This window comes from Scyliorhinus torazame, chromosome 10 (genome assembly GCF_047496885.1).
Source record: "Scyliorhinus torazame isolate Kashiwa2021f chromosome 10, sScyTor2.1, whole genome shotgun sequence".
In the NCBI taxonomy this organism is placed as follows: Eukaryota; Metazoa; Chordata; class Chondrichthyes; order Carcharhiniformes; family Scyliorhinidae; genus Scyliorhinus; species Scyliorhinus torazame.
The window spans coordinates 157,680,377-157,707,095 of NC_092716.1; the positions used below are offsets into that span (position 1 = coordinate 157,680,377).

Here is a 26,719-nt window from a genome sequence, read left to right on the forward strand (position 1 = left end):
ATGAATATTTCTCATCAGTATTTACTGTTGAGAAAGGCACGAATGTTAAGGAAATTGTGGAAATAAAAAGTGATATCTTGAGGAGTGTACATATTACAGAGAAGGAAGAGGTATTAAAGCGTATCAAGATAGATAAATTCCTGGGATCTGATGAAATGTATCCTCGGATGTTGTGGGAGGCTTGGGAGGAAATTACCTGCCCCCGAGCTGAGATATCTGAATCATCGACAGCCACAGGAGAGTTGCCTGAAAATTGGAGAGTAGCAAATGTTGTGCCTTTGTTTAAGAAGGGCTGTGGGAATAAACCTGGGAACTACAGACTGGTTAATCTTGCTTCCGTCGTGGATACATTGTTGGAAGGTATTCTGAGGGACAGGATCTACAGGCATTTAGACAGGCAAGGGCTAATTAGGGAAAGTCAGCATGGCTTTGTAAGGGGAAAGTCATGTCTCACTAAATTGATTGAGTTTTTTGAAGGGGTAACCAAGAAGAAAGATGAGGGCAGTTTGATTGACGTTGTCTACATGGACTTTAGCAAGGTTTTGACAAGGTCGGTTGTTGGAAAAAGGTTAAATCTCACGGAATCCAGGGCGAGGTAGCCAATTGGAAACAAAATTGGCTTGGCGACCGAAGCCAAAGGATGGTTGTGGAGGGTTGTTTTTCAAACTGGAGGCCTGTGACCAACAGTGTGCCTCAGGGATCGGTGCTGGGTCTATTGTTATTTGTTATATATACTAATTATTTGGATGAGAATGTAGGAAGCATGGTTAGTAAGTTTGCAGATGACAGCAAGATTGGTGGCATAGTGGATAGGGAAGGAGGTTATATAAGACTGCAACACGATCTTGACCAATTGGGCCACTGAGCCGATGAATGGCGGATGGAGTTTAATTTGGATAAATGTGAGGTGATGCATTTTGGTAGATCAAATCAGAGTGGACCTACTCAGTTAATGGTAGGGAGTTGGGGAGAGTTACAGAAGAACGAGATCGAGGGGTACAGGTTCATAGCTCCTTGAAGGTGGAGTCGCAGGTTGACAGGGTGGTGAAGAAGGCATTCAGCATGCTAGGTTTTATTGATCAGAATATTGAATCCAGGAGTTGGGACGTCTTGTTGAAGTTGTACAAGATATTAGTAAGACCACACATGGAATATTGTGTTCAGTTCTGGTAACCCTATTGTAGGAAAGATATTGTTAAATGAGGAAGAATGCAGAAGAGATTTACGCGGATGCTGCCAGGTCTTGATGGTCTGAGCTAGAAGGATAGGCTGGGACGTTTTTCCCTGGAGCGTAGGAGGCTTAGGTGTGATCTTATAGAGCTCCATAAAATAATGAGGGGCGTAGATAGTCAACATCCTTTCCCAAAGGTAGAGGAGTCTAGAACTAGAGGGCATAGGTTTATGGTGAGAGGGGAGAGATACAAAGGAGACCAGAGGGGCAATTTCTTCACACACAGGGTGGGTGAACATCTGGAACGGGCTGCCAGAGGCAGTGGCAGTGGCGGTACAATTTTTTCCTTTAAAAAACAGTTAGACAGTTACATGGGCAGAGTGGGTATAGAGGGATATGGGCCGAATGCGGGCAAGTGGGTCTAGCTTAGTGACAGAAACTGGGCGGCATAGCCAAGCTGGCCAAAGGGGCTGTTTCCATACTGTAAACATCTATGACTCTATTGCTTGGGAATGTCTTGAGGCTATTAAAGGCATTGTAGAAAGGTTAGTTTGAGGCTCAGCCACTCTGTCTTGCAGCTTACAATCTCCTTCACGTGAAAGCACCCGGGATAGCTGTCAATGTGTCCGAGGCATCCATAACCTCATACATTCTGAGGAGTCTCTGATTTTGAATGTTGTCACCAGTCAGGTAACAAGGTGATGACGCAATAGCCAAAAAGCGCGCATGTTACTGATCCAAGTGCACAGTCAGAAATTGTAGACTAATTTGAGAGAGCAATAACCTTCTGAAACAATCTCTTACTGTCTGTATCTTTGTCTTTCTTCCATCCTTCCCTCTAACCCTTTGTCTCGTTCCCTCTCCTTCCGTCGCTGGCTGAATTCTGTGCACTTTCATCCATTCCCAGCCCCCCACTGCCAGCTTTCTCTGCCCAGCCCCCACTGCCAGCTTTCCCTGCCCAGCCCCCACTGCCAGCTTTCCCTGCCCAGCCCCCACTGCCAGCTTTCCCTGCCCAGCCCCCACTGCCAGTTTTCCCTGCCCAGCCCCCACTGCCAGCTTTCCCTGCCCAGCCCCCACTGCCAGCTTTCCCTGCCCAGCCCCCACTGCCAGCTTTCCCTGCCCAGCCCCCACTGCCAGTTTTCCCTGTCCAGCCCCCACTGCCAGCTTTCCTGCCCAGCCCCCACTGCCAGCTTTCCCTGTCCAGCCCCCACTGCCAGTTTTCCCTGTCCAGCCCCCACTGCCAGCTTTCCCTGCCCAGCCCCCACTGCCAGCTTTCCCTGCCCAGCCCCCACTGCCAGCTTTCCCTGCCCAGCCCCCACTGCCAGCTTTCCCTGCCCAGCCCCCACTGCCAGCTTTCCCTGCCCAGCCCCCACTGCCAGCTTTCCCTGCCCAGCCCCCACTGCCAGCTTTCCCTGCCCAGCCCCCACTGCCAGCTTTCTCTGCCCAGCCCCCACTGCCAGTTTTCCCTGTCCAGGCCCCACTGCCAGCTTTCCCTGCCCAGCCCCCGCTGCCTGTTCAGGATCCTGCTGTCAAATCTCAGCAGCAATTGGTTGAAAAAAGATTTCAACTGAGGATAGATTGCCTGAGGTTAAACATCTGGCGAAGCAGTGGCCTTCCCGCACCAAGCAGTAATCAGTGTGCTTTGCTTGTCACTTTGATGAAACTTAAATCGTAAACCTAATAGCCTCTCACATCGCAGCACAGCTCCCAGCCCCCATCTCAAGGTCACAATGCCAGATGTAGGGTGTAGTTTCCCTCTCCCCACTAACCACACAGTGGACAGAATTTAATGATCTCCCAAATCGTAAATGGAAAAGACGGGAAGGTTGCTTATGGGGATACATCCTTTGGGGGCTGCCCTATTCACATCTGGGGAACTGCTCAAAATCGCACCCTCATTTATGCCTCCTTGCCTGTCCTAAAACCACCCCACGGCTGGTGGTGGTGCAGGGGAGGGGAGGGGGGGATGCATTTGATTAGGATTAGGATGGGTGGTAAGTGAGTACACCACTGTCTTTTCACCTTTGCCACTGCCCGAATTAAGTCCACGGCCCACGCGACGGTGATCAGAGGACTTACCATGCAGGTAGCCAAAAAGCAAAGGGACGGCGCAGTAGTTAGCACTGCTGCCTCAGGGACCTGGGTTAAATTCCAGCCTTGGGTGACTGTCTGTGTGGAATTGCACGTTCTCCCCTTGTCTGTGTGGGTTTCCTCCGGGTGCTCTGGTTTCCTCCCACAGTCCAAAAATATGCAGGTTAGGTGGGGGTTATGGGATTACGGGGCTATGGTGAGGCCTTGGGCCTTGGTAGAGTGCTCTTTCAAAGGGTCGACGCAGACCCAATGGGCTGAATGACCTCCTTCTGCACTGTAGGAATTGTATGGTTCTATGTTTGCTTTGTGGACTTTGGGGGTGGGTGGGTCCCAAACTGATTGGCTGGCAGCCCCAGCAGTGCCGGTAGTGAGTGTTGCTGGGACTACAAACAAGCCAGTGGACGTTATAAATCCTGGGCTTTTAGGATAAGGGGTTTCAATTACTCTCTTGATGGAGATGAGGGGGGTTGTGGTGGTTTTAGGAGGACAGGCAAGGAGGCACAAATGAGGGTGCGATTTTGAGGGGTTACCCAGATGTGAACAGGACAGCCCCCAAAGGATGTATCCCCATATCTGTTCTTCCTGCCTTTTCACCAACATGGGTGGAAAAAAAAGACCTTCTCACTCTTACCTGCCTCCAACTGCCCAGCATAATTTGACAGAGGAGGTGGATTGAGTATCTTAAGTGGACAATAATTAGCCACTACCATCCTCTATAGGTTGAAGAGGATGGGTTAGTGTGCACTGTACCCACCTCCTCCATTATAGGAATCAGGCAGTGGGTGGGCGGGAAGGCAGTTAGATAGCCGCCTACCATATTTTACGTGCCTTTGCTGCAAAGGGGCCCGGTGGGGAATCCATGCCGAGAAGTTAAATTAAAATCATAGAAACACAACATTGTTATGGTGCAGCACGAGGCCATTCGGCTTATTGTGTCTATACTGGCTCCCCAAATGAGCATTATGGCTTAGTGCCATTCTCCTGCCTTTTCCCCTTACTCCTGCACATTGTTTCTATTCAAATAATCATCTAATGCCTCTTGAATACCCCAATTGAACCTGCCTCCACCACACTTACATTTCAAACCCAAACCACTCGCTGTGGGAAAACTGATGCTAGAAAAAGAAGCCTCTTTCTATTGGACCATAATGCCAAGTTTTGATAGTCCTCGTAAAATGAGGACCTGCAATAACAGAAAGATCTTGTCATGAAAATTCAGAAAAGTACATTTCTGTAGGTTGGTTCTCAAGTTCAAAGGGAAAGATGTTTAGTCCCAATGAGGGAAGGCCAGGAGATGGATAGGCGTGAAACTTCTCACTGCCAGTCAACATGCCGATGTCCTTGTACTATCTTGCCCTGAGCCATTTTACCAGGGATGAGGTGCAGAAAGCTAATTGAACTTCTAAAATGCTTATTTAGACTCATTGTCAGAGATTTCCTGGCCTCTTGAAGTGCCGGGGAATAGCCCGGCTATCTGGCAGAGGCTACCTGCAGACCAGCCAGGTTCAGAGGCCCTTCTTACCAGCCTTGTTTCAGCTGTAGTACAGACCTACCATGTAGAAAGATCTCTTTTCTCTCTCTCCCCCCCCCCCCCCTCCCCTCAAGCCCCTCCAAAATGGTGGCCCAGCTACTAAGGGAATCTTTTTTATTTTAAGGTCCAAAAGGTTGGAGACGGGCACCTGCACCCTCGGATACATTCTGTCTCACTTAGTTGAAAAGGCAGCCTGCTGCTTTGTCACTGCTGGAGGGCCTCCTACTGGCTCTCAGTTTTCAGAGCTGGCCTGCTTTCCTTAACTGTATGGCTGACCTGTCTTCTGACCATTAATCATGTATTTCGGGGGAAACTGGTGGGGTTTCCAAACAGTGCTGGCTTCTGATCCCCGTTTGGCTGTGACATCAAACAGTCCAGAAGCCCACAGGGGAAATCCTACCCATAGTAAAATGTATCTGAATAAAGATATGTTTTTCCTCCATTCTTAATCTCCCTTTTTGATTATTTCACCCATCCCCTTTAAAATCCAGTCCCACAGAATTTTAACATTGTATGTCAGGGTACAGAAAGGATTCGGACTCCCAGGCACCTGTCAGTCATACTGTGTCACATGTAGGCTCTTGAGCTGTAACTACGTTATGAGGACTTTGTTTCTGTTTTTCATGCATCCTGACTCTTCCTATACCTTGCTGGCTAGCCACTCATCTTCCACCAACACCTTCCATATACCTGAGTTCATCAAAACCTCTGCTGTCTGTGTCCTAATTCAAACGGAAACCTGTTTACCCATCACCACTCTGCTCACTGCCTTACTTTGGCTTCCTGTCTGTCAACGCCTCAAATTGTAAAATTCTTGTGCTTGTTCAGAGCTGATTGGTTGAAAAGTGGACTCTGATTAGTAGTATTCTTGTTCAGATTCCTCCATGACTCCGCACGTCCCGATCTATGTGAGCTCCTCTGGTTCTACAATTCTCCAGGAACTCTGTATTCCTGCAGTCCTGGCCTTGTGCACCCCTGATCCTTTCACCCTGCCATTGGTGGCCGTGACTCAAGTTTTGGAATTCCCTCCTTGGACCTCTGCCAGTCCACCTCACCCTATTTTCCTTAAAACACATCTCTTTAACCAAGTCTTTGGTCACTTGTCCTAATGTTCCTTCAACAAAAGTTTGGCAGTTAACTATTCCCTGGTGCATTCTCTGAGGCAACACTTCTGTCCATCAGAATCCACTTGCCAACCTATCAGGACCCTCTTCTAGTGCAGTATAAATTACTGTTCCCTTCAGATTTGGCATTCTTGCGAATCTGTCCTGATGAGTGCAAGATGAAAAACTTCAACAACATATCTCTTTTTGTCAATAATACTCAAAGTTCTACATTACTAAAGGACTCATGTTTCTTTCCTTGTCTGATGACATGACCATGAAATACCATAAGATATTGAACCGTATTAAAGATGCTATGTAAATGCAAGTTATATTGTTTATCCAGACTACTTTTGCATTTCTCTAATGCTGGATTAATGCCCCCAGCTATACAAGCCTCGCAACCAGAGGCAACACAAAAATAAACTTGCTTGAAAATTCTACTGTTTCATTCATGCCAATGGCCTCAGTGGAAGTCATTTTTCATAAATTTAGAGTACCCAATTCATTTTTTTCAATTAAGGGGCAATTTAGCGTGGCCAATCCACCTATCCTGCACATCTTTTGGGTTGTGGGGGCGAAACTTGCGCAAATACGGGGAGAATGTGCAGACTCCACACGGACAGTGACCCAGAGCCAGGATCGAACCTGGGCAGCAGTGCTAACCACTGCACCACCATGCTGCCCTGCATCAGTGGAAGTCTAACAAGTTTATTTTGGCTTTACCACTAACTATACACTGGGGCTGTTTAGCACAGGGCTAAATCGCTGGCTTTGAAAGCAGACCAAGGCAAGCCAGCAGCACGGTTCAATTCCTGTACCAGCCTGCCCGAACAGGTGCCGGAATGTGGTGACTAGGGGCTTTTCACAGTAACTTCATTTGAAGCCAACTTGTGACAATAAGCGATTTTCATTTCATTTCATTTCACTTCAGAATCAGTTAACATTCACATAGCAATTAGGCCATTTAGCGACATGGAGCATATTATTACAATTCTCTGTCAGGGAATATTGTCTTCGAAGAAAGTTGAATTTGTTTCCAGACTGTTTCTGGCTGTCAGGATTTGGTATATTTCGGGGTACAGTGGAGAATTAGTACTGAAACATTGTGAGGAGCCGAGAGCTCTCAGGAAAGTTCTGGATGGAAGAAAGGAGGAGGTAGAATTTCAAATCAAAAAATCAGACCAGCCTTCAGAGAAAGTACCAAGGTTATAGAGAAATAGATGGAATCTCTAGGTTGTGTATGTGGAATGACCCTAGAGACATCGGAATAATGTTGAAGGCAGGACTGGAAGAAAAAAGAGGAAGCCAAAGGTTTGGGGAAGCTGAATCGATCAAGACAGAAATCTGTCGTGGTTGTTGTGGGCCGGCTGGTGGGAATAGACAGCCCCTCCTTTCCAAAATGTTTTTGGAAGGGTAGGGGGTGCAATCTTTGTGGAGGGGTGCCTTTTGCGCATCGGGGACAAAATAACTGCGTGTTTGCAGTGCATTCCGTTATTAATGTGCAAATTGGCAACAAATTCAGCAAATTAAAAGATATGTTGTGAGTCTCCAGAACTTACTGGGGGAAATGTGCCTCTCTGATGTTAGTTTTGCCCAAACAGCATCTCGCATTTAGCCTCCCCATTATTCCTAATAACTTTCTGAATTTTCACATTAATTGTCCATTAAACTCACCGAAGAATGTTAGTACTGGTAATTAAGAGGGTAAACACCTTTTTAAAAAAACCTAATAAATCTAATCGGCCTTACTGGCTTAGATGAGGAACAATTTAATGTGTGGAATCTCTATCTGCGTGTACTCAATTTCTTTAGTACAGGCATGTCCAATCTTTTCGTGCAAGGGCTCTTATTTAAATTATTTTCTGACTTCAGGGGGTGATGAGCAAATTTTGTAAAGATGAGGTTCGAAGCAACATTAACCATGAATTTCAATAAAATGTTGGGGTATGAAGAAATAACTTGGTGAGCAAAAATGAAGTAATGTCACAGCATTATATTTCTAATTTAAAATGACAATTAATTAATAAAGGTGATCATTAGAGTGTGAGAAAATCAAATTGTGTTTTTCTATCTCTCTCCCAGGGAATTTATTCACTTACCCTCGACCACTAAGTGGGTTGCTGTGTGTTGGTGTATGGGGCATGAGGGTCAGTGTGAATCCTGGAGTGAACCAGAACCACTCACTTGCTTGAATGAGCGCACACACACGTGTTCTCACACATGTACGCATTCTCACATGTGTTCTCACAAAAGACACAGTTGCTCACACACGGACACACGCACGTATCTCTTGAACGTACACATCCCTCATATACATACACATCGTACACACGTCTCCCACAAACACATCTCTCAGACACACAATCTCTCGCCTCTCACGCACTCACTTCTCTCACGCGTGCACACACACACACACATCTCTCACATGCACATCTCTCACAAATACATTCACATCTCACACACACACATCTCTTGCACACTGTTATGGGTGAGGCGTTTTCAGAACCCCAAAATGTATCATGGAGTTCAACCAACCTCTCCCTTTAATGGATTTGTTGCTTTTCTGAGCACACGGCTATTTCCCTAGGTGTGGGATTACAATCATGGACACGTGGATTTTTAAACACAAAACACTGTTTATTCTATGAACTCAACTTAACATCTTAAATAAACATTGGATCTCTTAACACCCCTTACTTCAAAGATAACTCAGAAAATATTGCAACGGTAAATAATTCCTTAAAATGTTCCTTCAAACTTCCAGGAGACTTAACACCTTTAAACAGTATCACATCAGGTTAAAGGATATATATATATATATATATTGTAGAATGGCAGAGACTGTCGCAAACTGGCTTTCTACTTTTAAACTGCTCTCAGCAAAACCAGCCAGGCATTTTTAGCTGCTCTCAGCAAAACCAAACTGCAAACCTTGCAGCTCTCTGGAAACACACAGACACTGCTTTTAAACTGAAACTAAAAACGTGCAAAATGGCTGGCCTAAAGCCCAGCCCCACCCACTCTCTGACATCACTGTTTTCTTAAAGGTACATTGCTTAAACATCCAGTTCTTAAAGGCACACTCGTATGACACACACTATAAACACCTTGCGCACACATACCTCATATACACATCTCTCACACAGACACATCTCTCACACAGACACATCTCTCTCGCACACGCATCTCTCTCACACACGTACATCTCTCGCACATGCACCTCTCTCCGCACATATCCGCAGCGCATGTCTCTCTCTCTCTCTCTCTCTCTCTTCCCCCCCCCCCCCCTCCCCAGCAGCCCATGTCTCTGTGGACCATGGCCCGTGTGTTGAACAAGCCTGCTTTTGAGACTTCTAAAGTCTTACTTTGTCATTTTTTCTTATTTTTCTTGTCTTTTTTTCTCTTGATACAATCTTTCTGTCCAATTCCCTCTTTCTACCTGATTTGACTCCATTTCACCTGCCTCCTCCTTCCTCTGTTAGTCCAGCTTGTAGTTTGGTGTTCTGGTACCACAGAAACTGGTGCAGAAATATCAAACCAGTTAAAGAAACCTGAGCAGTGTATGATCCCACTGATACTTTGATAAAAAGGAATAAAATTGTGATCTAAAGGAGAAAAGGAGGATGGCCACCCCAGACCATCTGTTTGAGAATTAGATTTAAAACATTGGGTCAATTTTAAAAATTGATGCTCTTTCACCATTCTGCATATTCACAAATACTAATCAAAGCCGCTTTACTTCATTCAGGCATAAATTGGCCATAAAATTATTGGATCTCTGTAACTGCATAATTAATGCAGCATTTTACAGAGGTACATAAATGAATAGGGGTCCAACACTGTTGTGTAAAAGATCTGTGTTACAATGTGCTGCAGGAGCAGTGAAGCAGAGGGGGGGAAATGTGTGACGTCAGCCGAACTGAGCCTTGAACGCACCTTTCATTTTATAATTTAATCTAAACAAAGTTAAAACTGTGTCAACAGATAAGAACACCCATTGTTCAGGTGGACTATATAACCTAGGTCTGTTTTATGCATGTAAAATCGATTTTCGATACGTAGACCACAAACAAAGTAATCTTGTGTATCGACAGATCATTAGTAAGGTATGTTTCGGTGACGTTTTGGATTTTATCCAAAAAATCTGGCTCTGCTTTTCTGAAGGTGCTGACTGTACTCACTCTCAGCTCTGCAAATGTGTTCCTTTGACATGAAGTACAGAGAAGGACAGCACAAAGGATTCCATGCATGAAGTCCGTATTCGATCCAGCCCAGTGCTGGACTGCATGCATTCATCAGTCCTTGGGTCACAACTTTGAATTTCAAGCCCATGCCCTGAGACAGCCAGGTGTAAGCGGTTCCCAGCCACTCGCAGGCTTTGATGGTTGAGCTGGCTTGTGGCAGAGGCTTGCCTGTGCCAGCAGCTCAGGGGGTCAACCCCACTGTATTTTCCCGTGGGAGTCACATCACCTAATTTGAATGTGGGGCGAAAGATGAGGCAGAAAATCCAGGAGAGCAAATTCTTTCAGGGATTCTACTGCTGAAGATTCAATGCTGAGCTGGCTTTGCTAAATCTGACATGGCGAATGGATCCTGGGCATTCCTGGTTCCATACAGTTCAGCAAGACCAATGTTTTATAGAGATACTTCAGATGCTGGATATGAGGCAATGTTGGACACCTCAACTCTTAATAATAATAATAATCTTTATTGTCACAAGTAGGCTTACATTAACACTGCAGTGAAGTTACTGTGAAAACTCCCTTGTCCCCTTTACTCCGGCACCTGTTCGGGTACACAGAGGGAGAATTCAGAATGTCCAAATTACCTAACAAGCTTGACTTCGGGACTTATGGGAGGAAACCGGAGCACCCTGAGGTAACCCACGCAGACACAGGGAGACATGCAGACTCCACACAGTGACCCAAGCTGGGAATTGAACCAGGGACCCCGGCGCTGTGAAGCAACAGTGTTAACCACTGTGCTACAGTCCTGTGCCCTAATAATCCCTATGGTGCAGAAAGAGGCCATTTAGCCCATCAAGTCTGCACCGATCCTCTGTAAGAGCACTCAACCTAGGCCCATTCCCACACCCTATCCTGGTAACATTACCTAACTTGCACAACTTTGGACTGTGGGAGGAAACCGGAGCACCGAAGGAAACTCATGCAGACACTGGCAGAACATGCAAACTCCACACAGACAGTCGCCATGCTAACCACTATGCCACCATGCCGCCCTGATGGGTGGTAGTTGGATATATTCGGGCCATCACTAAGACTGTCTCTTCCCAACTGCATAGATAGCATTGCCCCTTATTTGCTGCTGAAACCCTCAATCATGCCTTTATCACCTCTCGATTTGATTATTCCAACGCACCCCCAAGTTTTGACCGCCGGAAACTTGATGTCCTCCAAGACCTTGCTGCCCGTGTCATAACTCTCACCATGTCCCGATCACCCTTGTGGTGACTGACCTGCAATGGTTCCTGGCCAAGCAACAACTTGATTTTAAAATTATCATCCATGTTTTTAAATCCCTCCGTGCCCTTGCCTCTCTCTATCTCAGAAATCTTGTCCAACCCCACAAATCGTCTGAGATATCTGCGTTCCTCTAAGTCTGGCCTGTTGAGCACCTTCAATTTTCATTGCTCCACCATTAGTGGATGCACCTTCATTTACCTAGCCCATAAGCTCTGGAATACCCTTTTTCTCCCTCACTTTCCACCTTTTCGACACTCCTTTAAAACCAACCTCTATAATCAAGGATTTGGTCATCTGACCTAATATCGCCTTATGTGGCTCCGTGTCATATTAATGTGAAGCACCTTGGCATATTTGATTACATTGAAGGTGCTGTATAAATATAAGCTTCTGCATTAGTTGTCAAATGAAATGTGAATGGGCACCTGAGACCGGGTGGGATTTACCGGCTGTTCACACTGGCGGGAAATTCCAGTCCCATGTCGGCGCACGGGTTTCCCGGCGACAAGGGGTGCAGTCAACGGAAAATCGCGTTGACAATGGCGGGACCAGTAAATCCCGCTGGCAGGGGTCTACTGCCGAAAAACACATGGCAAGGTGGTCAGTAAATGCCGCCCAGGAAAGGCTGTCCACAGAACATTTGGCAATTCGTTGATCACTCTCAATAAATGTGCCTAATATGCAGGCACACTTAATTTGGAAGTGGTAGTTGAAGTACAGAAAACAGCTGCTGGCGCACCGGAGCTGGGAGTAGCATTGCTATGAAGAAAGGCTGGTTAGGCTGGGATTGTTTTCCTTGGAGCAGAGAAGGCTGAGGGATCAACGTTTAGAAAATTGAGGGACATAGATAGGGTAGATAAGAGGGAATTGTTCCCTTTAGTAGAGGTGTCAGTAACTAGGAGGCATAGATTTACGGTAAAGAGCAGGGGATTTAATGGGGATTTGAGCAAAAGCTTTTTCACCCAGAGGGTGATAGGAATCTGGAACTCACTAGCTGGAAGAGTACTAGAGATAGGAAACCTCTCAACATTTAAGAAGCATTTAAGTGAACACTTGGAATGCCATAGCAGACAAGACTACAGACCAAGTGCTGTAAAATTAGATTAGACTAGATAGGTCCTTGATGGCCAGCACAGACACGATGGACCGAAGAGCCTCTTTCTGTGTTGTAAAACTCTATGATCGCTTTCCCAACAGCCGTTTACCTAGTGTTGAATCTTCAAATAATGTTGGTATCATGGACTTGGCAGTTCAGTAAAGAAAAAAAGGTTGCACTTGCATAGAGCCTTCTGCGATATCACGACAGTGACAGAGTGCTTTGTGGCCAATGAAGTACTTTTGAAGTGCAGTTATTGTTTTAACATTGAAAGCACTGTGGCCAATTTGTGCAGAGCAAGGTTCCACAAACTGCAATGAAATAATCAATGCCGTGGTAATTTGTGTATTAGGAAACACGTAGTTAAATAGACTGAGAATGTTTTCTGTTGTCATCCCCTCCAAATCAAAGTGACCCGTCTGTAGTTTCCCCAAATGGATAATTGTATAAGTTTTGGAAAGTAACCTAGAAAGAAATCAAGAGAAGGAAGCCTGTCTTATTTCGATGTTTGTTTATTTTGCCTCATGGCCTGCTTTGAAGTGATTTTTAAACGGTGTGGATTTGGTTCACTGCATTTCACAGGTGCAGCTTGTTGCATCTAATTGTCTCCTCAATTAACAGCAAATTTCCAACAAGCTCTGAGCTGTAATCTGCAGAACAAATTTTCAGTTGTTTGGATCGTTTCTTACACCTGGGAAAATGAACTGCCAACTCAATTGCAAACCACAGATATTCAGGGAATATCGTCACCTGATCAAGGTCTAACTGCATTGGGCCCATTGCTGCTGCATCCTCGAAGAAAACCAGGCCCTTGAAATTGGTGAAATTATTGTAAAGGTTGAACCGACACATTATCAGTGTGTGAATGGGAAGGGTTTACATCAGTGTGGGCAATCTGCGGCCCGGGGGCCACATGCAGCCCATCTGGGCTCTGAGTGTGGCCCGTAAAACATTTTGTTGATCATTGTCCACATGCAGAGTTGCCATATTCTGCTGATTTCCGTAGTTTTTTCCTACTGGTATGACTGAAGTGATACGCATGTAAAGCAAGGACATGGGTACTATACTGAACCATATGCTGTGAGGACCATTATAATGTCACAGCATCAAACAATTCTGAATGCTGTGAGTACAAATGTTTTAGTATTCTGTAGCGCACAATAACTTACACGATACGAGAAGCGATGAAGTCTATCTAGGCTTTATTAAGCGAGACTTGTTCCCCAGCAGCTCAGCAACAGAATGAGGCTGCGGGGAGAACTCGAGCTCTTATACTCCTCCTTCAGGGTGGAGCCAGAAGTCGGCAGATCCAACCAGGACCCGGGACCTGTCAGCCAATAGCCTCTCGGCTTCACGGGTACCATATTACCCCTAATACATACCACCACATTCACCCCTTGTTAAAAAGGAACCCGGCGGGGTGGTGGTTCGCATGGTGGTAGGGGTTTACAAGGCTGGCCCTGGAACAAATTTTGGACTGTGGCTATACATATTTAGCCCAACATTTAGCTGTGTACAAGTTTGCCAGAACTATTTACAATAAGGAAAAAAAACTTTTCTTTTACAACAAAATTCTTGCTTTCTTGGTGTCACGCGGATTCCACGAGTCAAGCGGGTGGTCTGGTCTTCCTGGTCGATCGCCTCAGCCCCGGTGGTGGTGCAGGTGCTGGCTCGGGCGCTGTCGTCTCCGGGAGCGTTGCGCTGTTTGTTGCTCTTTTACTCCTGGGCGGGCACGGAAGGAGGACCGATCCCCCCGGGAAGGGGGCGGTCGCGGGCGGCGCCGGTGGCAGGGAGGGGGTGATCGGTGTTGGGGGGTGTGTGTGCTGCCGGCGGGTGCCAGGTCCCGCAGGGAGACCGTGCCCTGTCGGCCGTCGATAGGCGTACTGCGGGTTTGCGTGGAGGAGGTGAACCCTTTCGACCAACGGGTCCAATTTGTGCGCCCGCACATGTTTCCGGAGCAAGATGGGTCCTGGGGCTTCCAGCCAGGTTGGCAGCGACGTTCCAGAGGAGGACTTCCTAGGGAAGACAAGGAGGCGCTCGTGCAGCGTTTGGTTAGTGGTGGTGCACAGCAGCGACCGGATGGAGTGGAGAGCATCCGGGAGGACTTCCTGCCACCGGGAAACTGGGAGATCTCTGGACCGTAGGGACAGTAGGACGGTCTTCCAGACCGTGCCGTTCTCCCTCTCTACCTGCCCGTTCCCCCGGGGGTTGTAGCTGGTCGTCCTGCTCGAGGCAATGCCCTTGCTGAGCAGGAACTGACGCAGCTTGTCACTCATGTAGGAGGACCCCCTGTCGCTATGGATGTACGCGGGGAAACCGAACAGTGTAAAGATGGTGCCAAGGGCTTTATGACTGTGGCCGCTATCATGTCGGGGCAGGGGATGGCGAAGGGGAAACTGGAGTACTCGTCCACCACGTTCAGGAAGTATGCGTTGCGGTCAGTGGAGGGAGGGGCCCTTTGAAATCCAAACTGAGGCGTTCGAAGGGGCGGGAAGCCTTGATCAGGTGCGCTCTATCCGGCCTGAAAAAGTGCGGTTTGCACTCTGCGCAGATGTGGCAGTTCCTGGTGACTGTACGGACCTCCTCCACAGAGTAGAGGAGGTTGCGGGACTTTACGAAATGGTAGAATCGAGTGATCCCCGGGTGGCAGAGGTCCTCGTGGAGGGCTTGGAGGCGGTCTATTTGTGCGTTGGCACATGTGCCGCGGGATAGGGCATCGGACGGCTCGTTCAGCTTTCCAGGACGATACAAGATCTCATAGTTATAGGTGGAGAGCTCAATCCTCCCCCTTAAGATCTTATCATTCTTAATTTTGCCCCGCTGTGCATTATCGAACATAAAGGCTACCGACCGTTGGTCGGTGAGGAGAGTGAATCGCCTGCCGGCCAGGTAATGCCTCCAATGTCGCACAGCTTCCACTATGGCTTGGGCTTCCTTTTCCACTGAGGAGTGGCGGATTTCTGAGGCGTGGAGGGTCCGGGAGAAAAAAACCACTGGTCTGCCCGCTTGTTTAAGGGTGGCCGCCAGAGCTACATCGGATGCGTCGCTCTCGACCTGGAAGGGGAGGGACTCGTCGCTGGTGCGCATCGTGGCCTTTGCGATATCCGCTTTGGTGCGGCTGAAGGCCTGGCGGGCCTTTGTCGACAGGGGGAAGGTAGTGGACTGTATTAGCGGGCGGGCCTTGTCTGCGTACTGGGGGACCCACTGGGCGTAATATGAAAAGAAGCCCAGGCAACGTTTCAGGGCTTTGGAGCAGTGGGGGAGGGGAAATTCCATAAGGGGGTGCATGCATTCGGGGTCGGGGCCTGTCACTCCATTGCGCACTACGTATCCCAGGATGGCCAAACGGTTTGTGCTAAAAACGCATTTTTCCTCGTTATATGTGAGGTTCAGGGCGTTAGCGGTCTGGAGGAACTTTTGGAGGTTGGCATCGTGGTCCTGCTGATCGTGGCCACAGATGGTTACGTTGTCGAGATACGGGAACGTGGCCTGCAACCCGTGCTGGTCAACCATTCGGTCCATCTCCCGTTGGAAGACCGTGACCCCGTTCGTGACGCCAAATGGGACCCTTAGGAAATGGTATAGCCACCCGTCTGCCTCGAAGGCAGTGTACTTGCAGTCACCTGGGCGGATGGGGAGCTGGTGGTATGCGGACTTGAGGTCCACGGTGGAAAAGACCTTGTACTGGGCAATCCGATTGACCATGTCGGATATGCGGGAGAGAGGGTACGCATCGAGCTGCGTGTACCTGTTGATGGTCTGACTATAGTCTACGACCATCCTTTGCTTCTCCCCGGTCTTCACGACTACCACCTGGGCTCTCCAGGAACTATTGCTGGCCTGGATTATGCCTTCCTTCAGCAACCGCTGGACTTCAGACCGGATAAAGGTCCGGTCCTGGGCGCTGTACCGTCTGCTCCTAGTGGCGACGGGTTTGCAATCCGGGGTGAGGTTTGCAAACAAGGACGGCGGTTCAACCTTGAGGGTTGCGAGGCCGCAGATAATGAGTGGGGGTATTGGGCCGCCGAATTGGAATGTTAGGCTCTGGAGGTTACACTGGAAGTCTAATCCCAGTAATGTGGGCGCGCAGAGTTGGGGAAGGACGTAGAGCCTGTAGTTCCTAAACTCCCTCCCTTGCACAGTTAGGTTCGCGATGCAGAACCCTTTGATCTCCACTGAGTGGGATCCTGCAGCTAGGGAAATCTTTTGCGTGCTTGGATGGATGGACAGAAAACAGCGTCTTACTGTATCTGGGTGAATAAAACTTTCCGTGCTCCCGGAGTCGATCAAGCATGGCGTCTCATATCCATTGATCAGCACAGTTGTTGTCGTCGTTTGGAGTGTTTGGGGCCGCGATTGATCCAGTGTCACCGAAGCCACCGGACCCCGTGGAGCGGTCTATGCTGGTCCTTTGTTGGCAACCAAGATGGCGGCGTCCATGAATCGCACGCGGTCGGGGGTGGACAAAATGGCCACCCCCATGAATTGCACACAGTCGGGGGTGGACAAAATGGCCACCCCATGAATCGCACGTGGCTGGGGGGTCACAAGATGGCGGCGCCCATCCTCCCCTCGTGGTGTCCGGGACCCAAAATGGCGGCGCCCGCGGGTCGCACATGGGACGCTGGGGGGGGGGTTCGGGGATGTTTGGGATGTATTGTCCTCGTTCTTGTCCGGGGATTGCGGCGACCCCCCGGGACCGGCACACTGCCGCGTAATGGCCCTTTTTGCCGCAGCTTTTACAAGTAGCTGCGCGGGCCGGGCAGCGCTGCCGGGGGTGTTTCGCCTGCCCTCAAAAGTAGCAGCGGGCCCCCCCGGAATGATCTGGCGCTCTAACCGCGCAAGCTTGCGGGGTGGGAGGGTGCCGGGGAGTCAGTCGTGACGGGGGTCCACGGAGCCCATGGGGCTGCCGCACGGTCGGGGCCATAGGCGCGGGCGTTTTGGGAGGCCACATCAAGGGAGGCCGCAAGGGCCCGTGCCTCTGAGAGTCCTAGCGATTCTCTTTCTAAAAGTCTCTGACGAATTTGGGGAGAGTTCATACCTGCCACGAATGCATCTCGAATTAGCAGGTCCGTGTGCTCGATCGTGTTCACCGGCGGGCAGCTGCAGCTTCATCCCAAAATCAGCGCGCCGTAGAAGTCGTTGAGCGATTCTCCGGGAATTTTCCATCTCGTCGCGAGTTGGTGGCGTGCGTAGACCTGGTTTCCGGGCCGAATGTAGATGCCCTTCAGCAACGCGAACGCCGTCGGGAAATCCTCCGCGTCTTCTATAAGCGAGTAAATCTCCGGGCTTACCCTCAAATGCAGGACCTGCATTTTCTGCTCTTCCGTGATCCGGCCGGGGGCCGTTCGAAGGTAGCCTTCGAAGCATGCTAGCCAGTGTTTGAACACGGCCGCCGAGTTTGCTGCATGGGGGCTGATCCGCAGGCACTCCGGGGCGATCCGGAGCTCCATAGTCTTTTAAGCTCGCTTAATAAATTGTAGCGCACAAGAACTTACACGATACGAGAAGCGATGAAGTCTATCTAGGCTTTATTAAGCGAGACTTGTTCCCCAGCAGCTCAACAACAGAATGAGGCTGCGAGGAGAACTCGAGCTCTTATACTCCGCCTTCAGGGCGGAGCCAGAAGTCGGCAGATCCAACCAGGACCCGGGACCTGTCAGCCAATAGCCCCTCGGCTTCACAGGTACCATATTACCCCTAATACATACCACCACATATTCGAATAGCATTCACGTGGTTCACATGTGGTGTAAGGCATTTTGGTGTTAAGAAAGCTGAACGATTGGCTCAAAAAAAGAGGAATGCCCTCAAATTCCACTTTGGTTTTACTGATCTTGCTGCACAATGCTGGAGGAGGCTACCGGGGCTTCCTGAGGAAATGGTGTGGTTGGCTTAAAATAGATGTTTCCACCATTTCTCGGGGGGTTATGACAGGTGACCAATAGAATGTCAAGAATTTCAGGGAACTATTTTTTTAGGATTAATTCCTTGATTCCTTCTGAAGAAGGAATCGTATTGGGCGCAAAATATTAACTCCTCTCTTCACAGGTGCAGCCAGACCTGCTGAGTTTTTCCAACATTTCCCGTTCCGATTTCTGATTCCCAGCATCCACAGTATTTGCTTTTATTAAACGCCTGATGCACTTGTTTCAGTTTTCTTGTTGCAGTCTTCAATCGTTCCCTTGCTACGGTTAAAACATCTGTTTCTTTTTGTGCAGATGAGAACCTTCTCCATGCAGTAAAGAACAAGGACTTACAACGGGTAAGACTCGCTAAAAAGCCTAGTGTGCAGGCAGCGTGGTGGCTCAGTTGTTAGCACTGCCTCCTCACTGCACCGAGGACCCAGGTTTGATCCCGGCCCGGGGCCACTGTCCGTCTGGAGTTTGCACATTCTCCCTGTGTCTGCGTGGATCTCACCACCACAACCTAAAGATGTTCAGGATAGGTGGATTGACCATATCTTTTTATGAAAACAGTAAAAAAATATTTACAAGGCCAAACGATTAAAACACTAATTTTGTGTTGGAGAAACAGGGTACCCTCCCATCAGTACCAACGTAGGATACTCTGATTATTAAAACAGTTCACTACACAGTTGTACTAAAAAATCAAACGGTACAAGCATTAAACTTTGCGCTGGAGACCAGATAGTCTCGCCTCTGTACCAACAGAAGGGAAAGGAAGGGGGTGGTGGGGAGAGAGGGGAAAGGAGGGTGGTGGGAGGGAGGGAGTCGGGGTGTCAGTGGAGGGGGGCCCAATAGGACACTGCTTGAACTATCTACGGAGGCAGAAAAATAAAAGAACCTCCAATTATGATGTGCCAGATTCCGGGAGTCCCCCGTGGGGGTGAGGGGCGACACAGTGTCAGGCACGAGTGAGCCCCGCACCCGGCTACAGAGCGCCTCATGTGCGCCCTCCGCTCCCGACACTGGGCGGCTGACAGCCTTCGGACAGTCGCCCTCCAGGCCCGAATCCTCCACCACACTGAGTGCGGCAGGCGACAGAGGCCCACCAACCAACCCAGGGGCTGCCTTGATCCCGCCACCGGGAGCATCGACAGGCGGGATCTTCTCAGGCTCCTCCCGGGCCAGCGGGAGGCGGTGGTGCAGATGCCTGTTCCCCCTGTCAACTGGTCACTGGAAAGCCCCGAAAATAACTCTGGAAACAGGTCCGGGATGGTGCAGAGGTGCCCGAAGACAATGGTGGGATAGAGGGTCTTTCAAACTATAACCCGCTAAGAACCTAAGAAGCAGGGGGTTATCGCTGAGCCCCTCTGTGCAAGAAAATAGAGACCTTCAAAATTTGGATGCCATGAGCCAAGCATAAAGTTCCATATGCAGATCATAAAACAAATGAAGTTGTGCTTGAAATATCAAGAGCAAAATAAACTCTACAACTTAACGTAGAAAAATACCAGTATTTCGACCATTTGATCAGAGCTGGCTGTTAAGAGGACAAAGTGGAGAGCAGCAGAAAGGGGTCAACCTCAGCGTAGCTGGGTGATAGACAACACAGAGGGGTTGCAAACAGGCTACAGGGTGGCATACAACAGTGATACATCATATGGCAAAACATCTTCTGGGAGGAGTATCAACAAACAGGACTAGAGGAGGCCAGTATGGATGGGATAGAGGACCAAAGGCATCTCGGAGTACAAATACCATAATCACAAAACGTTGTGTCACGGAATACCATGGCCTATTAAAAAAAAAAAGCAAAACCATGGGCAGCACGGTGGCTTAGTGGTTAGCACTGTTGCCTCACGGTGCCGAGGTCCCAGGTATGATCCCAGCTCTGGATCACTGCCCGTGTGGAGTTTCCACATTCTCCCAGTGTCTGCATGGGTCTCACCCCCACAACCCAAATATGTGCTGGGTAGGTGGATTGGCCATGCTAAATTGCCCCTTAATTGGAAAAAATGAATTGGGTACTCTAAATTTATTTTTTAAAAGCAAACCAGACACTGAGGCCAGATTTTCCAGTCCCACCAAAAGTCAATTGACTTTTCGCTAGCCCGCCACCTCCCCCATAATGGGTCCTGCCACGTTGGAACCAGAACATACCAGCCTCGGTTTTATTCTAGAGGGATAGAATTGAAAAGTAGGGAAGTTATTCTAAACTTGCATTGGTTAAATCACACTAAGAAGTACTGTGTTCAGTCCTGGTCACCATATTAAAAGGTTGAGGTACTGGAAAGGTGCAGAGAAGATTTACAAGGATGACACCAGAAATGCGTGGGTTTCCATATCAGGAAAAGGTTGACAGGCTGGGCCTCTTTCCCCCTTGAAGAAAAAAGGGTGTGGGCAGACTTAATAGAGGTCATTAAAATGATGAAAGGTTTTTTAAAAGAGTGGATACAGAGGAAATGTTTCCTCTTGTGGGGAAGAGCAGAACTAGAGGCTGTCAATATAAGATAGTCACCAAACATAGGCATCCAGCAGAGAATTCGGAAGAATCTTTTTCACCCAAAGAGTGGTGAGAATGTGGACCTTGCTACCATGGGACGTGGTTGAAGCAAAGAGTAAAGATGCATTTAAGAGAAAATTAGATAAGCATATGAGGGCAATGGGAATAGTTGGTTTTCGATGGTAGATTGAGATGAGAAAAGATGGATGGAGCTCGAGTGCAACATAAACATGGGCATGGGCTGGCGGGCTGAATGGCCTGTTTCTGTGTTATGTATCCTGTGTAATGCTGTGAAACAATGAATGCAGTCCCAGTAGCTCTGCAGATGTATCGCTAAACAAAACTTGACTTTGAGCCATATAAGGAGACATTAGGATAAGCTTACTCATCGAGATAGATTTGAAGGTGCATCTTAAAGGAAGCGAAACAGAGGCAGAGAGGTTTTGGGAAGGAATTCCAGAGCTTCAGACCCTAAGCAGCTGAAGCCACCTTTGGGAGGTACAAGTCAATGATACTCCACAGGCCAAGAATTAGAGGTACTGAGCTATCTTGGAGGATTGTAAGGCTGGGGGAGGTTACAATGATAGGTTACAACGAGGTCACAACCTGCTGAACAATGAAGAGCAGCTTAGAATTTTCAATGGAACTTCAGTGTTTTGATGTCTTTTTACTAACAAAGGTTCTTTATGCTTTAATGTGAGAACAGCTGTTTGACTCCTACAATTAAATTAACCTACCAATTGACTTGGCAAGCTATGAACATACAAATTCGGAGCAAGAGTCACCCATTCAGCTGTTTGAGCCTGCTCCACCAGACCATTACCAGTAACATTTTCATCTCACTAAGTAAAAACGCAGCTCAAAGCTCAATTTCTCATTTATTATTCTCCATTTTTAATATTTGGAAACAATTTTTTGTGGAAACAAGTATGTTATGTAATGACAGGTCACTGGTCCAAAGCTTCCATTCTGAATTCTCGTACCCCTCAAGATGCACCGGGGAACCCCTTAGTTGTCCCAACGTAGTGACTACATGTGAGTTGCCTAGGACATTTGGACTCCCGATTACCCTACATCTGGAACCATCCGATGTGGAATCAGAGGCTTCAGATGACTCTGACTCACTTAGCAGAATAGCTACCCGGGAAAAAGGTTTTAAAACCAGTCCTAACTCCTGGGTAACTGTGCTATTGCCCCCCCAACCCCTGACAACCTCACTACGCTGTGCCTCATTCCCTGACTCTCCCTACTCCCTCACCCAATTGCCTTACTCATTTACCTTACATATTCGCCTTATCTCCGTAGCTTGTCAAAGTTGCTTTGGGATTTTTAATTGTACTGGATATGGTGGCTAGTGCCGTAAAAAGGAGGGTTGGCTTTGCTTCCCCTAATCTTCCTACACTGTGTCACAAGGACTGCAGGAGCAGTTTTGCTCCACACGGCTCAGGAGGCCCGGTTCAGAAGTCTGTACGAGAAATGTGGAGCCCTACATGAAAACTAAATAGGAGTGGAATGGCAATCCAATGGCGATTGCCGCTCCACAGATAATTCGGTCCATTCATTCCTGTAACAAAGTATAGCGAGGTCGGCACAGTAGCATAGTCGTTAGCACTGCTAACTCATGGCGCTGAGAACCCGGGTTTGCTCTCAGCTCCCGGTCACTGTCCATGTGGAGTTTGCACATGCTCCCCGTGTCTATGTGGGCCTCACCCCTACAACCCAAAGATATGCAGGATAGGTTGATTGGCCACGCTAAATTGCCCCTTAATTGGAAAAAAAAGAATTGGGTATTAAATATCTTTTAGAAAAAAAACAAAGTATGGTGGACAAGAAAGAATAATTTGATCCAAAGAGTCACCTCCTCCCAGCAGACAAGGCAGCTTATTAGAGTCCCAAGGAAGAAGAGTAACATCAGGTAACATTTCTTGGAAAGTTCCAGAATTCCTGCCTGACTGGGAGATCGCTCAACCTCAGGAAATGGCCTATCCTTATTTGTATATCAGAAAGAACAATGAGCACATAATCATCATTATTTGTACAGCCCTTTAAAAATTCCCCTTGAAAATGTTACAATCATCAACACTGTTTTCTTTTAACTCTAGCGTGTAACAGAAAATACCACTAAGGTTTCATTCGGCCCAACTAGTCTACCAGTGTTCATCATCCACATGAACCTCTTTCCCACCTTACCTCATCTCACATTTCTGAAAATGTGGATTTTTTCCCCCCCCACAGATAAAACCTAATTCCCTTTTACATTTGCGAGTGCTACAGACTAAAATGACACAAGTCTTCAATGGGTAAATTGGTAAAAGGCTAGGTCAGAACTGAGGGCAGGTAACACCGTTTGGGAAGCTTGTAGAACTAAAAACTCTGGAATCACTAGAGAGGAGGAAAGCAATAGGATTCTATGGCGAGATAAGCCAAACCGTGTAAATGGCCCTCTCCCCTCTCCATTACTAGTGCACCTACACTTCAAAAATATTTAATTGACCGTAAAGTACTTTGGGGTGTTCTAAGGTCATGAAGGACATTATATAAATGCAATTTCTTTATTTACTCATTGTGCTTTTCATGGCGTACACATTTGTACTAAATATGATGAGTTTACAACATGACTGTAATGTGATGAGGCCCTCGTGGTGAAGTCTTTAACTTACTAATAACTATTTCCCATACTGTTAAAATTCTCGCAGTATCTCCTCCATTTTATGAAGAAAGATCTGCTTCCACTTACGGAAGCAGTTTATCATGTCATTCAAAAAGTAGTAAGACGTCTTACAACACCAGGTTAAAGTCCAACAGGTTTGTTTGGAATCACTAGCTTAAGGAGCACAGCTCCTTCATCAGGTCAGAACTGCACTCCGAAAGCTAGTGATTCCAAACAAACCTGTTGGACTTTAAACTGGTGTTGTAAGACTTCTTACTGTGCCCACCCCAGACAAACACCGGCATCTCCACATCATTCAAAAAATACTTTGCATAAAAGCCTTTGAAGTGGAGCAACTGCAGTGGCCATTTTGCAAGCAAGACGATTCCTCACATAGCAATGAGACCGATTAACTAGCTAACTCAGGTTTAGGCGGTGTTGGTTGAGGGAAGAATGTTGGCCAGAACACCAGATTTTAAAAAACCCAGCTCTTCTTTAAGTCGTACTTGGGGATCATTAACATTCGTCCAAACCACTGGAACAGGCAGGTGAGACTTTAGTTTACTATCTCATCCAAAGCATAAATTTATTGCTTTTAGTCAGTACATCACTGCAGTGCCAGCCTAAAAAATATGTTGAGAAGAGGCAACAGTGCTATCAACTGTGGCGATATATGGTCAACAGTAACGGCTACAGAGAAGGTTCTTGACAGTTTTTAGGTCGGTGGTGTGATTTAGTAATACTGTGGCCTCAGCACTCACTGGCAATGCATCTGGGTGGCCAGCCCACGATGTTCCAACTATTAAAACCGGTGATTGAAAAATTGCAGACTGTATACCTGAAATCTCCTGAGGTGTGTGTGATCCTTGGATATGGTGCAGTGTTGGAAGCCCACTTCTCAAACATCCTCACAAGCTACTTGGGGTCAGTTTGTTGGGTGAAGGCGTTGAGCAGAAATAGCCAGACAAAAAGTAGCTATCCATAAGTCCAAGTTGAGGATCAGAAGCACCTCCATTGGTCCAACCATCTGCTTAGGAATCGGAACTGCTGAATATCATGGGGGGCATTGAAATGAGATGAATGCCAAGTGTAGTCGAGTGACATACAGTAGAAAGAATGCTCAAACTCATCAGTTGGGAAGAAACAGAGGGTCAAACCCAATGACGGGGATGAAGGAAAGACAATTCTACATCATACAGTATCTATTGATAGACCATGTAAACTATCACTGAATTAAACTCCTTATTCTTCACTGTCATTGTATAAAGGTCCATTCAGTTGCAGTTGGCTTTGTTGAGAATGTCTGATCCCCATTATTTATTTTATTTCTACAGTTACGGGAGTTACAGAAATTGGACGCAGATCTAATGGTGCGAGATGCTGAGGGCCGGACCCTATTGTATCATGCTGTCACTGTGGGAAGCAAAGAGATTGTGAAGTACATCCTTGAAAATGGTAAGAAGTTAACCAACTACAAAGAAACCCCAGCCAAACTCTCCTACTCTGACTGCTGCCAATTGTAAGAGTCATGGGCGGGATTCTCGGTTACGCCGGCCGGTCAATGGGGTTTCTCATCGTGGAGCAGCCCCACGCCGTCGGGAAATCCCCGGGCACCGGTATAACGGAAAATCCCGGCAGCGGAGAATCCTGGCCCATATTCTTACCATGAGATAATTTTCGGTTTAGTTATTGGAGGTAAATCTCCATCAGTTTATTCTATTCTCAACCACTTGGTGGAAACAGGGATGGTTCATTTGACACTGGTCATCTTCACAATGCACTTGAAACTATAGATCATGAAAAACAAGTGAACATTTTTTTATTGGCCATTGTTCTCCACATTGGGCTGAGAGGTGACATTAAAAGAAAGGGATCCACACTCAGTACAATGAGGGCAGATCAGAGCATCCAAGGCTGGGGGAGACAATGGCATAGTGGTAATGTCACTGGACTAATAAGCCCAGGCTAATCCACCTGGGGACATGGGTTCAAATCTCACCATGGCTGCTGGTGGAATATAAATTCCATGAATAAAATTTGGAATTGAAAACTCATCCCAGTAATGGTGACCATGAAACTATCAGTGATTGTTGTAAAAACCCATCTATTCACTAATATCCTTTAAGGAAGCAAATCTGTCGTTTTAACCTGTCTATCTTACCTGTGACTCCAGACCTACTACATTGTGACTGACTCTTAACTGCCCTCTGAAATGGCCCAGCAAGCCACTCAGTTCAAGGGCAAGTGTAGTCTTGCCTGTGACGCCTGTCATAATATACACTGGTATATCATGCTGCAGACACACACTGATGGACACACAGTGGGACCAATCAACACACACAACACCGCAGCCAATCACCAGTTAGAGCACACACACTATAAAGACAGGGGGCATCAGAGTTCCCGCTCATTCGAGCTGCAGCTAGCTAGGAGGACAGAGCTCACAGCCTGCGGCACAGACATTCACCATGTGCTGAGTGCATCGACTGGTTAGGACAAGGCTTTAGTTAAAGCTAGTATCGTGTTAACCCACAGTCAGAGTTAATGATTTAATAAAATAGTGTTGAACTATTTCAAGTGTTGGTGACCTGTATGTGTTCCACGGATCCAGAACACCCAACACACCATGATACCAGGAGTTGAGGGATATTAGCACTTCTTAGACCTACCTGCAAGTGAGCTGCCTTCTTTCAGCATTCCGTCATCCTGCAACATGGACGATATCAGCCCGCTGCCGCCTCTCCGCATCGCCGGCAACCTAGGGGCCAACTGGAAGATATTCAAATAGCGCTTCCAGCTCTTCCTTGAGGCCACAGACGGGGATGATGCCTCGGATACCAGGAAGATTGCTCGCCTCCTCTCCACGGCCGGAGACCATGCCATCCACATTTTCAATTCTCCCACTTTTGCGGATGATGAAGATAAAACAAAGTTCAAGACGGTCCTCCTCAAGTCTGACACTCACTGCAGCGTAGAGGTGAATGAAAGTTTTGAGCGCTACATGTTCCAAAAAGCGTTTGCAGGGTAAGGATGAACCTTTCCAATCCTTTCTCACTCACCTCCGCATCCTTGCGCAGTCCTGCAGCTACGGGCCCACCTCCGATCCATGATATGCGACCAGATTGTTTTTGGTGTTCAGTCGGACCCCCTACGACAGCAGCTCCTCAAAGTAAAGCAGCTCA

General features: G+C 47.6%; 1 protein-coding gene across 6 annotated transcripts in view; it reads left to right on the plus strand.

The window, feature by feature from the left end:
• The window catches only part of dgkza (diacylglycerol kinase, zeta a), a 663,976-nt gene that overhangs the window by 607,058 nt on the left and 30,199 nt on the right, over nt 1–26,719 (plus strand). For all 6 annotated transcript variants that reach the window (XM_072518865.1, XM_072518866.1, XM_072518864.1 and 3 more), the window contains 2 exons: nt 18,700–18,743; nt 24,872–24,992. In XM_072518865.1, the coding sequence (XP_072374966.1) occupies nt 18,700–18,743; nt 24,872–24,992 (165 nt within the window). The remainder of the gene's footprint in view (nt 1–18,699; nt 18,744–24,871; nt 24,993–26,719) is intronic.